At 41.4% G+C, this 19,105-nt stretch overlaps 1 protein-coding gene across 1 annotated transcript in view; it reads right to left on the bottom strand.

The window, feature by feature from the left end:
* Positions 1-632: 632 nt before the first annotated feature.
* LOC139448774 (protein O-mannosyl-transferase TMTC4-like) overlaps positions 633-19,105 on the bottom strand; it is a 31,961-nt gene continuing 13,488 nt past the window's right edge. The window contains exons 6-18 of the mRNA XM_071230311.1: positions 18,395-18,636; positions 16,885-16,989; positions 16,086-16,250; positions 15,519-15,721; positions 14,032-14,212; positions 9,168-9,224; positions 8,675-8,746; positions 7,782-7,855; positions 6,619-6,726; positions 5,260-5,401; positions 3,195-3,309; positions 1,968-2,150; positions 633-1,039 (exon numbers count right to left, since the gene is read on the bottom strand). Coding sequence (XP_071086412.1) covers positions 888-1,039; positions 1,968-2,150; positions 3,195-3,309; positions 5,260-5,401; positions 6,619-6,726; positions 7,782-7,855; positions 8,675-8,746; positions 9,168-9,224; positions 14,032-14,212; positions 15,519-15,721; positions 16,086-16,250; positions 16,885-16,989; positions 18,395-18,636 — 1,799 coding nt within the window. The 3' untranslated portion in view covers positions 633-887. The remainder of the gene's footprint in view (positions 1,040-1,967; positions 2,151-3,194; positions 3,310-5,259; positions 5,402-6,618; positions 6,727-7,781; positions 7,856-8,674; positions 8,747-9,167; positions 9,225-14,031; positions 14,213-15,518; positions 15,722-16,085; positions 16,251-16,884; positions 16,990-18,394; positions 18,637-19,105) is intronic.

The raw sequence follows: 19,105 nt of genomic DNA, 5'->3' as shown, positions 1-19,105 counted from the left end.
GTGAGAATTTCTACAGAGAAACCAATTTATTGACAAATTTACAATGCAAAAGCACGGAGCAATAACACTATCAAAGTATGGATTAAGAATATATTTGTTAGGTGAATATACTAATAAATAACTTAACAGTTTACATACTCACGATCAACTAGGACCCACCAACTACACCCCCCCCCCCCCCCCCCCCCTCCCCCGACAGATGCTGACCACATTTCTTGTCGGATGGCTGTGGTCGCTGTCGAAAACAACGATCCATGACATCCCAGAGGTGTTATATGTGGGACATGTCTGGGGAGCGTGCAGGCCACGGCAAAAGGTTGACGTTGTTGGCTGGATATAAGTTCTGCGTTGTCATGATGACAAAGGACACCATGTGGCAGCTGTTGTAGAAAGATGATGGCATGACTGTCAAGAATCGATTCCGGAGACGCAAAGAACGCAAGTACCGGTCCTCATTGGGCGTAGTTACCCTTGGACTGTCTGTTCTTGGCCTGTTAGATGTATGCTCGGTCTGTCTGTAACGTTGCATCAGCTAAGTTACAGCAACACGTGAGCAACTAAATGCCCTGCCAATGTGAGCATGGGTGGTTCCCAACGGTATCATACCCAGGGTCCACTCGCGTTGTTCGTGTGTCAGTCGTGACATTTCTGTGTTAGTGTCTGACATGCCTGACATGACGTGTTTTGCCTTGGTTTAGTTTGAACTTGTGTTTTTAATTTTTTGCAATTTCATTTTTATAGTGAGGAAGTTTCTTTTGGGCGTCAGTATATAGACACATGGATGAATCTGTATATATATATTACATGGACAGACATGAAAGTTGATTGAATTTGCTTTTCTTCCTCAAAATACAAAGATGCGTGTTTCTCGTATACATGTGTCTGTTTCACAGATGTGGGGACTTCCTATTTTCCACAACTTTTCTATTAATCAGTTGTAGGTTTGAGCGGATAGTAGCATCGTCTGGTGACAGCAGGTTTGCCTGTGATACTGATTTTTTGGCCTTCTCGTATTTTCCCCATCGGTAATACAACACACCTGAAAACAAATTAAAATAGTATATAGTACTCAAAAGACGAACACTAGATTCTTAAATATTACTATAGTTAATCGGTCGTGGCAGGACAGATTTGATGTATATTGACCATTCTACCATGAATTTGGAAATTACTCGATTCTGATTGGTCAATCAGAGCCTATTGTCGGTAGGCATATTTCAATAATTATACCTTCAATTATAGGTTACAAAATGCAAAGTTGCGGTTACTACAGTATTCAAAGGAGGTGTGCAATACATTTCGTGCACAAAACGCGAAAAAAATCAACAAAGAGAATGTTTGGAGACAACAGAGAGCTTGGAATTCGTTGCTTTTCTAAATACGACTTTGACGTTATATCTTTGGCGTCACAAAGAGCGATATGATGGTGACGTGTGGTGTACAACGAAAGCTTTACAAAGATTGCTTTTTTCTTTATGAGTGCCGACCTCATGCTAGCTTTCAAAGTTGCCGTGCTTATAAATTGTCAATGCGTGCCATATGTTCGAGTGAAGCATTACAGTGTAAACAAACTGCCTGAGCATATACAGCGCCATATTTTGTTTAAAGGCTGTTTTCGGTCAATCCGTAATTCACGTCGACAACCCACTCAAAACACTGGACTCAACCCATGCCGCTTCACTCAATATTGTTGCTCACACCAAAGAGTTCGCGTTATATTTAGTCATGGTAGAATGGAGAGTACAGGTAGTACTGTGTTTTCAATGAAGAGCTAGGGTACCTGTAGATTTAACCGCGTTAAATTGAATTTGGAACCGAACGCGCAGCGTGAGGTTTCAAATGTTAATTTTAACCCCGCTAAATAATAATAATTTAATAAAGAAAATATGCAATAAAAGCTCAATTAAAGGAGGCATCCAAATAAAGCAAATGTATGCAAAAGATTGGACAAACACAAGCAATATTACCTAGATTGTGATGGAACCGGGCGCTGTGTTCCTCTATCTGTATACCAGCCAGGAAGAGGTCCTCACTCTCCTTGTACTTATCTGCCAGGATGTAAATATTGGCCAGGCGGAATATCAGGTCTGTGTCACGAGGAAGTGCCTTCACTGCTTCCTTACCAACCTCAATAGCATGGTCGTACTTCCCTGTATGGGAAAATGTCATTTCTTTGGTTTGAAATCACAATTTATTCATGAACTAGAGATTCCTTAGACGTTCACCGTATGGGATCAGAAAGTTCCTTATTGATTCAGATAAATAAATTGAGGAGCACAAGAAAGTATACCGAGTTGGTTTTTTTATGTAACTCATAATTGAAAGAACCGTTGTTAAATTTGATTATGTTTATTTAACGCATCACTCATCACTGCAATTATTTTATGAAGAGTAATCTGAGGCGAGGTACTTTTGTGCAAAAATAAATTTAATAAATAAATAAGAAATGAATTTGCAACCACCTGACCCCTACTATGTTTGTTTGCAGAAAAAGCAAATTTATTGATTTCCAAAGATGTGATGTCTAAGATACACATCAGCCGTTGTGTCTTATGCTGTTATTTGTTTAATTTTTAAAAAGTCTTAATTCAAATTGCGTAATGTAAATAAAAATATAACCATGAAGAAGTGTTTCTGGAGTTCTGACTATGCACCAGTGCATTTCATATTTTTTTTATAATATCGCTAACTTAAGATATGTTCAATTGGAAATCAAACATATGATAAAATCAACAGTTTAATTATGACTTTTAATCAGACAGACAACATTACAGAATATGACGTAAAGTCTGTTTAAATTTATGTAATGATAAATGTATGATGGAATTAACTACAATTCTTCCGTTTTCTAGATATAATATTTTACTTGTGCCAAACTTTGGAAATGTCTGTATTCAAGCAGATATTGCTATCCTATGTAGGGACCAAGAAGTTTAATAATTCGCCGCATTTCTCCGTGTAGATCTAGAGTTACGTCCCTTAGTTGCTTCAGGATCCGGCGACCTAGGTTTCGATTATCCTAGATTCGCCATGATTGTAATGTTTTTCTTGTCAGCACGACACCGTGCTCGTAGGTTTCACCAATTATGGTAAAAGTAATGAAATTGCTTCAACGTGGTGATCCCAAATTAAGGCGTGATACAACTGAAACACTGTTCAAAGTGGGGTTAGGCCCACTCACTCTTGTTTCTTACCCAGATCCTCTAGGAGCAGGAGGTAGTTTGTCCAGGCCCCTGGTGTTGTCGGACTAATCTGTGTTGCATTCTGCCACGCAGCGATCGCATTTGTATGACGACCAGTGTCTCGATACTGCAGGCCAAAACAATGATAATAATCTAAATACATGTCAAAATATAGGGAACGAAAGAGAGGAGAAACGGGAAGAGATAGAGAGAGGGACGTGAACGACAGAGGGGAGAAACGGGAGAGATAGAGGGATGGGCGTGAACGAAAGCGGGGAGAAACGGGAAGCGATAGAGAGAGAGGGGCGTGAACGAAAGAGGAGAGAAACGGGAAGCGATAGAGAGAGAGGGGCGTGAACGAAAGAGGAGAGAAACGGGAAGAGATAGAGAGATGGGCGTGAACGAAAGCGGTGAGAAACGGGAAGCGATAGAGAGAGAGGGGCGTGAACGAAAGAGGAGAGAAACGGGGAAAGATAGAGAGAGGAGCGTGAACGAAAGCGGTGAGAAACGGGAAGAGATAGAGAGATGGGCGTGAACGAAAAGGGGGAGAGATAGAGAGAGGGGCGTGAACGAAAGAGGGGAGAAACGGGGAGAGAAGCGTGAACGAAAGAGGCGAGAAACGGGAAGAGATAGAGAGAGGGACGTGAACGAAAGAGGAGAGAAACGGAAGAGATAGAGAGAGGAGCGTGAACGAAAGCGGTGAGAAACGGGAAGAGATAGAGAGATGGGCGTGAACGAAAAGGGGGAGAGATAGAGAGAGGGGCGTGAACGAAAGAGGGGAGAAACGGGGAGAGAAGCGTGAACGAAAGAGGAGAGAAACGGGAAGAGATAGAGAGAGGAGCGTGAACGAAAGAGGAGAGAAACGGAAGAGATAGAGAGATGGGCGTGAACGAAAGCGGGGAGAAACGGGAAGAGATAGAGAGATGGGCGTGAACGAAAAGGGGGAGAAACGGGAAGAAACAGAGAGAGGGGAGTGAACGAAAGAGGAGAGAAACGGAAGAGATAGAGAGATGGGCGTGAACGAAAGCGGGGAGAAACGGGAAGAGATAGAGAGATGGGCGTGAACGAAAAGGGGGAGAGATAGAGAGAGGGGCGTGAACGAAAGAGGGGAGAAACGGGGAGAGAAGCGTGAACGAAAGAAGCGAGAAACGGGAAGAGATAGAGAGAGGGACGTGAACGAAAGAGGGAAGAAACGGGAAGAAACAGAGAGAGGGGAGTGAACGAAAGAGGGGAAAAACTGGGAGAGAAGCGTGAACGAAAGAGGAGAGAAACGGGAAGAGATAGAGAGATGGGCGTGAACGAAAAGGGGGAGAAACGGGGAGAGATAGAGAGAGGAGCGTGAACGAAAGAGGAGAGAAACGGGAAGAGATAGAGAGAGGGGCGTGAACGAAAGAGGAGAGAAACGGGAAGAGATAGAGAGAGGGGCGTGAACGAAAGAGGAGAGAAACGGGAAGAGATAGAGAGATGGGCGTGAACGAAAGAGGAGAGAAACGTGAAGAGATAGAGAGATGGGCGTGAACGAAAGAGGAGAGAAACGGGAAGAGATAGAGAGATGGGCGTGAACGAAAGAGGAGAGAAACGGAAGAGATAGAGAGATGGGCGTGAACGAAAGAGGAGAGAAACGGGAAGAGATAGAGAGATGGGCGTGAACGAAAGAGGAGAGAAACGGAAGAGATAGAGAGATGGGCGTGAACGAAAGAGGAGAGAAACGGAAGAGATAGAGAGATGGGCGTGAACGAAAGAGGAGAGAAACGGGGAGAGATAGAGAGATGGGCGTGAACGAAAAGGGGGAGAAACGGGGAGAGATAGAGAGAGGGGCATGAACGAAAGAGGGAAGAAACGGGAAGAAACAGAGAGAGGGGAGTGAACGAAAGAGGGGAGAAACGGGAAGAGATAGAGAGAGGGGGCAGCGTGAGGGGGAGAGGCGAGAGAGAGTGAACGTAAGAGAAAGGGGAAAAGGCGGGGCGAGAATAAAATAGACCAGGAGAGAGGGGAGGGAGTAAAACAGAGAGAAGAGAGGGATAGTGGGGTTACAAGGATACCGAACGTAATCTGTTCACGTCATTTGTAGACCTACTAGATTTCCCAGGTTAAAGTAGCAGTCAGAGCACTTCTTGTCGTGTCTGATCGACTCCATAAAGCTGGCCACTGCCGAGTCATTCTTCTTCAGTTCTGACTGGACAACACCCAGGTTCATCCAAGCATCTACGCTGTCATTCCTGTAGGGTACATTGTCTGGTATAGTATGTGTATATATACTAACGGCTAAAAGAAACTTTACTACGTTAAAAATGAAATTGGACAAAATTAAAAACACTAGTTCCAACTAAATTAATGCAAAATACATCGTCGAAATACAACAATGCTCTATGCAGAAAGTGATACATGTCCACGGCACGTTTTGTTGTAGGAAATGCGAAAAAGTGGAAACACGTGCGCTTGGGCAGCCGACACTTCACGTGCAATAAGGGTATAGAAGTGATACTGACGGCATGTCAAACACTCACACTGATAAAAACATATCACCACAGAAATGCCATTACATAAAAATGTACATTCTACCATGAATTTGGAAATTACTCGATTCTGATTGGTCAGTTTGAGGCTATTAAATCACAATAAACCCCCTCTGATTGAAACAGCTGGTTTGACGGCCGCATCACCGCGGAAGCCAATATTCATAGAATAGTACTTTTTTCAGTCACTGTTGGTAGGCATATTTAAATCATTATATCTACAATTATAAGTTACAACATGCAAAGTTGTGGCACTACAATAGTCAAAGGATATGTGGCAATACATTTCGTTCAGAAAACTGCAAAGAGAATGTACTTTAATTTTGGGCAGTCACAATGAGTGATATGACGTCATAATGGTGTAGAACGAAAGCTTTGCAAAGCTTGCATAGTTTTCTTTAGGGGTGCCTACCTCATGATAGCTTACCAAGTTGACGTACGATACGAACATGGTCTGGTACACTACCTGACACTGACAGCTGTGTTAATGACTGCTGACATATGAGTATGCAAGACTACACGAACATGGTCTGGTACAGTACCTGCCACTGACAGCTGTGTTAATGACTGCTGACACATGAGTATGCAAGACTACACGAACATGGTCTGGTACACTACCTGACACTGACAGCTGTGTTAATGACTGCTGACATATGAGTATGCAATACTACACGAACATGGTCTGGTATAGTACCTGACACTGACAGCTGTGTTAATGACTGCTGACATATGAGTATGCAATACTACACGAACATGGTCTGGTATAGTACCTGGAACTGACAGCTGTGTTAATGACTGCTGACATATGAGTATGCGAGACTACACGAACATGGTCTGGTACACTACCTGACACTGACAGCTGTGTTAATGACTGCTGACATGAGTATGCAATACTATACGAACATGGTCTGGTACACTACCTGACACTGACAGCTCTCTCCAGTAGTTCCTCGGCCTCCAATGCGTCACCCCTCTGCCTGAGAATGGTCGCAAGGTTTATCATGGCGGAGACATACCTCGGGTTCAACCTATAGACGCAAAATGAAAACAATGAGTGTGGCATAAGATGTTTGTCGATGCACATATATCACACTAGTCAACGCTACACATTTCTTAAGGGGCGGCCGGGTAGCCTAGTGGTTAAAGCGTTCGCTCGTCACGCCGAAGACCCGGGTTCGATTCCCGACATGGGTACAATGTGTGAAGCCCATTTCTGGCGTCCCCCGCCGTGATACTGCTGGAATATTGCTAAAAGCGGCGTAAAACCATACTCACTCTCTCACTCACACATTTCATAAAAGTATATATCTGCATATATAACTACAGGCAACTATATAAAACTTAGTTTACCCGTGTTGGTTGTTTAGTTTGTTGTTTAACACTGCACTCAGCAATATGCCAGCTATATGATGGCGGTCTGTAACTTATCGAGTCTGGACCAGACAATCCAGTGACTGACATCATAAGCATGGATCCACGCAATTGGGATACGATGACATGAATCAACCATGTCAGCGGGTCTGACCACCCGATCCTGTTAGTCGCCTTTTACGACAGGCGTGGGTTGCTGCAGACCTGTTCTACCCCGGATCTTCACGGGTCAGTTTACCTTTGTGCTAGAAGGGCATGTAAGCCACCCGCTACATCTCTGTTCATGAACCTCCAGTGACGACATGCTTTTATCCTGTCATTGCCTTCACTTCTCATATAAAAACTCAACTGGTGCAATACCGGGATTTTATATACAAACTTCCTTCGATTTTACACACAAAATACCGCCGAATTCACACCAAAAATACGTTAAAATTTATATTTCAGTGTATTAAACGTGCTGCTTCGCACGTACAGCTTAACGAGAGAACCACAAAGTTACAAAGACGCCGATCAATCCCAATGCTGTTGAGAATCTTATTTTCAAGCAGGTGTATGCCAGCAAGAGACATTTTACGTCCGTTTCCTAACGTTTATGAAAAATGTTTCCGTTGTGAGTACTTCAACTCGGTTTTTAAATGAGATTTAAATCCTTCGGGCTTCTAATCACACAAAAAAAACATCTGACGTGTGTTATTCTTCGCATACTTACGTCAAAGCCAGTCTGTATTCATCGGTGGCGGTGTCTGTATTGTTGTCCTGTACTTTTGCAATATTGAAGTGAATCTGTAAAATGTGGCATTGTCTTAAGGATCAAACATTTAGTTTTGGTGGGTGGTGGGGAGGGGAAAGGGGTAGGTTGCTGCCAACCGAATATTTGTTTTAAGGGAATGGGGAATTGTTGGCGATAGAATATTCTTTTCTGATAGCTCTTCAGACATTCAATTTTCAATTTCATGATGCCCTGAAAGAAATGGTTTAGGTTCACAAAATATTATCAGGCTCTTCTCCAATTGGGTTATGTCGTAGAAGTTTGCTACAACGATAATACCGTCGATCACGGGCATGGTACTGATCAACCTTGATGCATCTGTGACTCGAACCAACAACCAATGGCTCCAGGAATCCAAGGGAAACAACTCCTGAATCTTCAGCAACCCATGCTTGTCGTAAGAGGCGACTAACGGGATCGGGTGGCCAGGCTCGCTGACTTGGTTGATGCATGTCATCATATCCCAAATGTGTAGTTTGGTCCAGACTCAATTATTAACAGACCATCGTCCTATAGTTAGAATACTGCGACGTTAAGCAACAAACAAAAGTAATTTGACTGAAATCTGTATTCTTGGTTAGAGTAAACTACGGTTATAACGAACTCGAAGGGACCACGAACTTTAGTTTGTTATAACCGTAGTTCGTTATATGCATATATACAGCATAACCATAGCAAATAGTCGGGACCAAAAAATCAGTTCGTTATATCCGTCAGTTCGATATAAGCGTGTTCGTTATAAACATACTTTACTGTATTTTAATTTTGCTGTTAGTTTCGTTAAGGTAAGCAGAGCCCAATGGTTACTGAATATTATAAAGTGAACAGCTGACCTTGGCGTTCAGGGGACAGACTTTGACTGCAGCCGTATACAGTGCCAATTCCCCGCTAAATTCCTTGCATCTCTAAAACAAAACAAGTTAGGACATTTTTAGAGACGGAATATTTGAGCGTCATTTTGTCTTAAGGGAACATTCTAAATAAACCTGAGGTAAAAAGAAATATTAAGAATTTTCTGGAACGAGATGGCCTTCCATAGCAAGGATGCCACACTATTTATACAGGACAGTAATTACAATCTCATGACATTGACTGGAGAGTGAACAGATTGACTAAGAACAACCGCGATTTTCATCATTTATCTAGTAAGGATGACACCCTTGCTGTATTTGGAGCGATGGTGTAGCTTAGTGGTTAAAGTCCCAGGTTCGATTCCAACATGGTTACAATGTGTGAACTCATGTTTGGTGTCCACAATCTTGATATTGCTAGAATCTTTGTAAAATTCACCCATTCACTTATGCACTCACTTGAAAGTGGACTTACTTGATTTGAGCGTAGCAGAAATATCACGATGAGAAACGTTAATCCCGCTGATGTATACTGTAATACAAATTGCATAAAAGAGAAACTGTAATAAAAATTGCATGATAACATACGAATGTATAATCAACAAAGAATGCTCATGATTAATCAATTCAACAGTGAAAGAGCATTTTGAGTCCAGACTCAGATCACTCCGCCTAGACTAAGATCACTCCGCCTAAACTCAGATCACTCCGCCTAGACTAAGAGCACTCCACCCTCGTAGGGCAAAATGAGTCCCGGGATCAAATCACTTCCCTTACATTTCCAAATGTCCACGTTTGATTGTAAGTTCTGGCATGCTTATGTATGAATTTATAAATGTATTGGAGGCGGGTGTGGATGGTGACGTGGGTTGTGCTTGAATGACACACGTTCACACCCCCATGTTGTTGCGACGCTTCCTGAGACATATTCTGCTGTTGGTTTGTTGTTTAACGCCGCACTCAGCAATATTCCAGCTATATGACGGCGGTCTGTAAATAATCGGATCTGGACCAGACAATCAAGGGATTGACATCATGAGCATCGATCCACGCAACTGGGATACGATGACATGCATCAACCAAGTCAACGAGCCTGACCACACGATTCCATTTACGTAAAGCATAGTTGCTTTTTATGACAAGCATGGGTTGCTGAAGACCTATCCTACCTCCAGACACAAGCATCCTGTACCGCCATGAACATGTGGTCAGACGTCCTGGACCTGTATCACTTCACATTATTTGTCCATTCTTTACAAACTTACGAAAAAAACCAATAGTTTTACATTAGATATTTCAAAATTCCCACTATTTGATAGTGCTTCATAGACACGTGCTCATGACACAGTCGGAATTTAACAATGGACTCACAATGAAAATTTTTTCGTCGTTCATATTTAAGAAATTGTACCCTTTTCTATGTTTTAGACGATAATATTGATATTTTATTTCTGTATGGAAATAATGTTTTATGATATATGGTACCTTTCCCAGCGAGTTTGAATGAGTTGGGTTGATAACAGGCGGTAAAAGCACATGGTGAATTTTAAAATATGAAACACATGGAATATTGACAAGGTGTCAGTTTGCAGACAAGAATTCTAAGACCTTACGTTTCCGCAAAATTGTGTGTATTCATATGAGGCCTTACTTTTTTGCGAACACCTGGCGTCATCACTGATTTTTAATAATTCATTGATATAAATCAATTGTCACCGCTGTTTTGCATTCACACCCAATTCAATCGTTTTCTTTGGAAAACCGAGACTGATAATTATGTTGCATTGACGTTTTATATTTCTGCAACAATGGTTGTAACGGCACGAGTAATGCTTGATGACAACATCTGGTATTACAAAAAATACCACATACATTTATGTATCGCTATATATTGTTTGGTTTGACATAAATATTTGATATAGACCGTGCCACACGTTTCAGCAACGGGTAAGCTAATGTGGTTCGAAAAATATCTTATTCTGGAAACAGACTGGTAGTTCAAATGGTTACCTGAACAGACAATCAATTTTTATATTTGTCTTCAAAGTATCACGTGTTTAAATTACACAAACATGTTTAACAAACAAAAGTTGATGTTAACCGTCATACTTGCTTTTAAGCCAGGCGTGAAGTGATTTAAATAGCCGTTGTACACACTGTCATGTGGAACAGATAAAGGTTGTGTACAGCACTGTGTGGAACTGAATACGATATTGAAACAATGAACGTGTTCATTAGGCGAGACATTTCAAAACAGTATGCAATATAATTTGTTTAAGATCTTTGACTACAGTATATAGGGTTTACACGAGCACATACCTTAAGCTATATCAGAAATAGTATATTTATATCTCAAATACCCACATCGAAAATCAATCAACAGACACTAAAAGACATACTAATCACTTCACGAGGAACTGTTTTTATTTGGATTGTTTTAATTGACTCGAATTATTTTTGAATGTCTCTGTAGCCGTCGTACACATGTGGAATAGATAAAGGTTGTGTACAGCACTGTGTGAAATTGAATACGATATTGAAATAATGAACGTGTTCATTAGGCGAGACATTTCAAAACAGTATGCAATGTAATGTGTGGAAGATTTTCATATGTTGCCAAAAGGATTTCAAGGATTTCATCCATTTCAATTTTCCAATACCACTAAAAGCGCTCGTAGAGTCACATCCACTGAGTGCATGGATAGCTGGCAACACATCATTTCCTTTCCTATGAAGTAGCAATGTTCACAAGCGGCTGTTTGTTTTCTGTTGATGTACAGCAAATGGATTGATAATTCCTGCAATCACTGTTTTGACAGTTTCATGTTTATCCATCTTGATAAGCTTCCTTTTTTTTGCAAATACCGGACTTCTGGTGTTCTTGGCTACCAGATATATGTTTCATGGCTGCTTTGACTTCAGCTTTGAGATGAGCAGTGAGATCATATTTGTTCAGAGCTGTTTCAGATGTGTACAGATGACGATCCAGAGTCTCTGTTCAGGGAGTGTTCTATTCCCCTATCATGCCAACTCCACTCAACGGTCTGTCAGTGGGATAAAGGGACCAGTTCCCATTTGACAAGGCTTCAGAGATGTGTGGTTTCCTTCCTCGAAGTAAGTGCCCCCCTGCATCATTGACTCCTCTCCACTTTGCATAATTCAGATGCCTAGACATGGCAACACTCCTGCAAATAATTTCAGTTCAACAAGCCTGTTGTCATCCCTCTTCGAAGCACTTTCGTTAGGTAGTAATTGGGACATGTGGCTGAGGTAATTGTCCCAAAAGGTAAATGTGTATGAACACCTCTTCCCAAATTCAGAAAAATGTGGCCATGATTTGCGTGCAAGTTTTGTTTGATTGATCAATTCTTTTACAGCATACTGAATTTCCATTGTATTCTCCTTGTCTGCAGAATCTGTTTTGTGCGAAGGTTTGGAGCTTCTCAGGATACTGTGTTTGATCGTCACGATTCCAAGTTTAGGCGATGCATGGCCTCATTCATAAGTTTGTGGACACTTACACCTCTGTTGTAGGACTTCCAATAGGACACACAACAGATGGCCCATACAGATTGGATTCTATTAGGATATCTTCAAAGCCAATGTCCTGCACCAAGACCTATATCTCCCATGAAATATATGGCTGTGTGAAATCCTCCCCTTCCTAGTTCATCATGTCGAACCTCATCATCATGTTCTCTGTCTTTCTGGTATGGTATACAGTCCAAAAAAGATTCTTCAGGTGTTTAAGAGGGGTGAATTTAACTTTAAACAGTTTCATAGCAAATCCTTTGCTCTCATGCAGTGATTGAATGAGCCCTCGTGAAACAAATTCATTTGGATATTTCCAAAGCAGTGCTATGCTCCAGACATTTTTCTAGTCATGTTTGGGCCTTCCAGCCCTTTAGCAAATTAGAAATCTTTGTTGATACTTCTAAATCCTACACTCTTTCTATCCTGCAGAATTGCACCTAATGAATCTTGGCTCTGAGAATGGGTTTGATATAACACCATATGTACATGTTTATTTCAATAAAATAAACTAAGTCTAAAAATATATATCATGATAATTTTATGTACAATTTGTGTATAAAGTCAATATGTATTTCGCAAACATTTTGGAATTTAAAATATTTTGTTTGTTTTTTTAAATGAAAAAATGGCCCTTTTATGTATGGTTAAGAAAAGACCCATTTCATGTAACACCTTACTTAAAGTAGTTGATGGTAAATAGTGCTAACATTGCAGTGGTACTGAAAGGGGCTGTGTATACGAATATGCTGATATTGCCCGTGTATCGAAGTCTGCTGATATTGGACCCGTGAAGATTCCGGGCTAGAATAGGTCTTCAGCAACCCTTACTTGCCGTAAAAGGCGACTATGCTTGTCGTAAAAGGCGATCGGGAGGTCAGGCCAGCTGACTTGGTTGATATATGTCATCGATCCCAATTGCGTGGATCGATGCTCATGATGTCAATCACTGGATTGTCTGGTCCAGACTCGATTATTTTACAGACCGCCGTCATATGGCTGGAATATTGCTGAGTGCGGCGCTAAACAACAAACAAACAACCAATCTGCTGACATTGTCTGATACAGGTACATGTCATCAGTTTTCTTGTGTTGTTATCCGAGTCTGACGTTGGTTCCCGGGGAACTATGGCTGTCTCTGGAGCGATCCTCAAAGACTTTCACAACTCAGTGTATGACATTTAGCAATATACTCAGTTTTCTTGTGTTGTGACCATTCTTGATGTGTTGTTTGAATACAACAAGCTGTCCTTGGATTGTGCACACGACAGCCAATATCAAATTAACTAAGGGAAATTCTCTCATCGGCAATGCTTACTGACAACTTATTCTTTTTACACCTACTGAATGAGGGCATCTGACAACAAACCTTTCGAAGGCATAAAAGCATATTGCACCATTGTACACTTATATATCCCATATTATTTTATGCATAATGGCTGAAGGGAATAAAACTTATTACACAAGCAAACATTTTCTAGTTGATGGGGTGAGGCGTTTTTCACATATTCAGGTCTAGCTGCTGGACTATTTACTTTTTAAAGGATTTATGGGTAAACACAGTTGTATAGACCTGTAGAATGAGGTCACATGTTAAGCTAACCTTTTCAGGTGAGAAGAATGTCACATGAACATCTGAAAGCTTTAGAATTGTATGCAAACATTGAAAAGGCAGAGGATAATTACAGTAAAAATATAGGAGATTGATCGCAGCCTCGTGAGTGAATGTTTAAGGGATTGACTATAACTGATCTTATCTATAAAGCAGTTGTCCCTCTCACAAACTGTAGTGTGTATGACAAGGTTACCTGTTTGGCAGTATTATGTAGATGAAGACAGATCTGCCTTGTCCCGAGCACCACCAACATACAGAAGCCAGCACAGGACAGGTACAGGATCCTCTCTGCGATCACGAAGCCCACACGGAAAAACAGGTTGCTGGCTGGCAGGAAGGGAATACCCAACACTGCCAGGGACGTTATCAGGATTCTGAACATATATAGAAGATTAATTACACTCTATCTATCCTGCGATAAAGTACACTTTAATTGGCTGAGGTCATGGCGCTGTTCAAATTACCACCTTCGTGATCTAAGTATTCCTAGTGGTTAAAGCGTTAGCTCGTCACGCCGATTCGATTCCCGACATGCGTACAATGTGTGAAGCCCATTTCTGGTGTCCCCCGCCGTGATATTGCTGGAATATTGCTAAAAGCGGCGTAAAACCACACTCACTCACTCACTCACTCATACCGCGAGCTACTCAAACAAATTGAAAACACCGTGTCTGTGCCACAGCACCCACAAAATTCTCCGAGTCTGACGTTGGTGCCCTGGGAACTATGGCTGTCTCTCGACACAGGTATGAGCGATCCTCAAAGACTTTCATATCCAGATATACTCAGTATATGTTGCTCAGTGTACGACATTTAGCAATATACTGCAGTCGAACGAAACGACCACTGTTGCTTTACTTTCCCCATGTTCGCCCCACGGTGACGCGCCCGGCCGGTTACGGAGTGATGTAGTGCAACCAGCTCGGTAAACACACTTGACATAAGTAGAGGACACAAAGTTGCAACTTTTACAACAGAAAACACCTGAATTCAAAATAATAAACGACACGAAACATCGGCCCCACAATGCACTTTTGGAGTGTTTCGAGTCACCTGATTAAACTTAAGCAAATCTATATTTTTAAAAACCCGGATAAAACAATGTGACTAATCCAGACTAATGTCGGATTTATAGTGCTAGCCCGCTGAGATATCATGCTGCAGTTTAACATGGATACTCTACTAAGACACTGTAAGCAGAATTCGAACCTATTAGTTCTTGTTTTATCCCGAAAATTTTTCGAGCGCCAGGCAGGGTAACAACAAGTGCTGTGTTTTAACTTACTTTGGTAAGACGCAGACGCTTTACCCACGAGACCGCGGAAACAGTATATATCATAAAGACATAACTGTTTGCTACTATATGAAAAGACCATTGCTTTGAGAAGACACTGATAATTCCAGTGCGTGTTTTTACCCTTTGAAATTATAGAATAAGTGTTTAGTGAGTAATGTCGTTTTATTCAGGAACAATCCAGTTATCATGACGGCCTGAAAATATTCAAGTCTGGGTTTGGCAAACCAGTGGTTGATAACATGAGCACCGATCAAAGCAGTCGTGACAAACCTTCATCCAGGACACATTATGGCGCCTCGGTCATCATTAGTAAGCACTGGTCACTGCATGTTCTGTCCCATAGAGGAATAAGACAATTGAAGCCTATGGATCATGCAATGTACCTGCGATCCTTTGTGAGGTGTCCATGGTAACAGTGATAAAACAAGGCAGCAAACCCAGTCCAGAGAGCTATGACTGCCAGGATCCTGCTATCAGCCAATGAGGTGATGACAGGTATACAACCCATCGACCAATCGTAACACAGCCACCATGGATTCAACAGCAACCAAGAGTTCATTGCATAAAGGTAGTTGTAGTTCACAATCTGAAATGACTGGTTTCAATGTAAAACAACATTTTGTCTCATAGTTGAATTACTAAAATAAATAAATTCAGGCTCGCCATTACCCCCCTCGAATTTCAAATGATCGGTCTCTTAATTATTTTTACTCCTTTATGCGACTGCGATGGCCTGTATCATCGAACATTATTGAATGCATCAGCGTTATATGCATATATAACAGAATGTGACATTAAGAATCGAAAGCATAACCAAATACTATTATGAATTAAAGACGCTGTAAACCAGATCAGTAAAATAAGTAGCATTGTTATTAAGCTCGTGATTTCTGCCTGACTATGACCACCTAAACATCGGTGTGATATCGTCAAACTAGCATTCGGCTCACTTTTGTTATTGTGTCATTGACAAATGAATGTGGGTTTTCATTCTCTGAGAATATGGGCGTTGTTGATCCCATGATCCTTATTCGAGTTATGAGGAGTGACACGCCGGTCAGAAACAGGATCACATGACGCTTGATGAGACTTTTCCACCATGAAGACATAGCATGCTGTAAAAAAAACAAACACATGTAACTGATTTATGGCATATCTGGTAGCCACAGAACATGCTGTAAATTCGACATGTCAACATTCTGTACATATATCCGATCGCCGGGTGATATGTTGTTGGATAGCATACGTTTTCGGACGGCCATGTTTATCGCGATTACTCGCGCTATAAGGAGGGAGTGGCGTCAAACGGATATCGTAAATCAGTTAGGGAGTATTGTTTTACGCCGCTTTTAGCAATATTCCAGCAACATCATGGCGGGAAAATGGGGGACACAGGAAATGGGTTTCACACATTGTACCCATGTCGGGATTCGAACCCGGGTCTTTAACCACTAGGCTACCCGATCGCCCCGATAACGTAAATACTCAGATTAGCTTGTTTTTAAGATAAGGTTAATACAAACGGGAATTCTGTCCTCAAAATACATTAATTTAGTGCTTGTATATCTGTAGCTGCTTAAGCAAAAAAAAATATTTTAATTTGATATTTTTCTTCATATTGTAGCCAGTCCTCGTTACCATCTTTTCAATAAATACAAACTACGAAAATAGCTAGTATACGTATAACAAACGATAACTAACTGCATTGGTAGTGATTACATTCATTACTGAAGAATGTCGTTGTCTTACCTTGCTCTGGACACAATGTGTGCTGAACACATATTTCTTATATGACAACCACTGGAAAGGATCGACTCGACACACAACGATGATGTCAAACACGCTACAAACACCCTGCAGATGAAAGATGTATGCTGAGTTGACAAATAAAGTATGGAGGGGTCATACAAGGTTGGGAAGGACTTTTGCGCACACACAATCATCAGATCAACAAGGACACTTTGTACACATAGGTGTTATGGTATGTGGAGTAGCCATATTTATCATATAATTGGTAGGTTTCTCGGCAGGATAAAGCCAAAGGATAAAAACGATATCCGTTGGGGTCAAATGCGGATGGAGATGCAAAAATCAAGGGTCAAGTAGGGACTACTTTCAGTGTTCATAAACAAACATGGCGTCGCCCTTGTCATTCCGCGATCGAGTCAGAATTAACCATCGGGAATATGGATAAACTACAGGGATAATTGCTATCATTATCAAAAGAACAGTCTAATATACTGTCTAGCTGTGAGGTAGCTAAGGCACTTTATAAGTTTTGGCAACTTTGGAGATATAAATTTCGAAACAACTTTGCGAGGGCACTAGGCCGAGCCAAGCGGGATCAGTAGCCATATCTGTGCTTGTAGACCTCTGCGTCTCGAAACCTTTTCCACAAATTAAAATAGTTGCATTTGGCCGAAATATGTTTGAATTGTTACCTTGTTTCGTTTTGTCGCTGTGTGTACATCTGACTGCACTTCTTAACGTTATGACAGGACAGACCGACTGTCAACAACGTATGAACGTGGCCGTGACGTCTGATAGACTAGGGTAAGAGTAGCTTCCCTTTGACAAAGGTCAGTCACTCTAGCGGACAGACCGATGGATTGCCGCGAAAGGCAAGTACAATCAATTGATGTTTTGCGTATATGTTGCTTCGCCACTGTATAAGAAACAGATTTCATTTGGAACTATATTGGCTACTGACACTGTCCGACTGACATTTCACTGACCCTGTGACGTAATATATATTAATGCGCGCATTTCAGGAAAACTCTCAATGTTTCGGTAATGTTTGTGAGAGAGAGAAAGCGATTTTCAAGCACAGAATTATAAAATGACATTATATGGCAAAGAGGTTATCACGCTTGTGTGTTTGTGCCAAGGCTCTCTAAATACAATGTTTATACCTAATGCAGGATATTTACCATCCCCAAACACACTCGCGTGATAACCTCTATGTATCGAGGTTTCCACAATATCATGGTGTCATTTAAACATGAATTAATCTCATACTGTGTGACATTCTTCAATGAAGCATTTTCAGGTTTGGTTACGTTATGAAATTTCTTCATCCACTACATTGGTAGTTTCTTTAAGGATCTCAATTAACTGAGAAACTACTTACTATAACAGTGATGCCCTGTTCCTTACAGAAGGTGGACACGACACACAGACACATACTGGCCAGTACAGACACCAGGGAGAAGGACTCGGGACGGTAACTGACCAGGGATGAAACACTGAATACACTTACTATGACAGTGATGCCCTGCTCCTTACAGAACGTGGACACGACACACAGACACATACTGGCCAGTAGAGACACCAGGGAGAAGGACTCCGGACGGTAACTGACCAGGGATGAAACACTGAATACACTTACTATGACAGTGATGCCCTGCTCCTTACAGAAGGTGGACACGACACACAGACACATACTGGCCAGTAGAGACACCAGGGAGAAGGACACGGGACGGTAACTGACCAGGGTTGAAGCTGCAATGACGGATATGACGTGTTGTACTCATAGTAACCACGTGAAGGTTATGTGTGTAATAATCTTTCAAATACACTTATGGCACGTGATGCATACTAGTTCTGGTAGTGTACACACTGGATTCTACCCACAAGTTATGAATTAAACTGCGCAGACAATGGCGAGTATGGTTCTCTGACCACAAACGATTCAGCATGCAACTGTTGTCGTTATTAGGAGGAAATGTACAGATAACCGATGTGAGGATTGTGAGAATATGCGGGAATTACCAAACTTAAGCCGCCTTTTTGTAAAATGGACTTGTCCGAGGTTGGAGTCTATTCTATTAGGGTTAATATTTTAAAAGCTTCTACACTTTATCAACAACTCAAAGGAGTCTGTAAACCTTGTTGATATCTCATATAAGAATCATAAGACTCCCTGCACCCGTCATGGTTTATTCTCCCTGTGCACAGTGTTTTATTGTTC

The sequence above is a fragment of the Haliotis cracherodii genome, unplaced genomic scaffold (genome assembly GCF_022045235.1).
Source record: "Haliotis cracherodii isolate W230 unplaced genomic scaffold, xgHalCrac1.p SCAF_7, whole genome shotgun sequence".
Taxonomy (NCBI): Eukaryota; Metazoa; Mollusca; class Gastropoda; order Lepetellida; family Haliotidae; genus Haliotis; species Haliotis cracherodii.
Note: the sequence above shows the minus strand (reverse complement) of the source record. Positions and strands in the feature narration are given on the sequence as shown.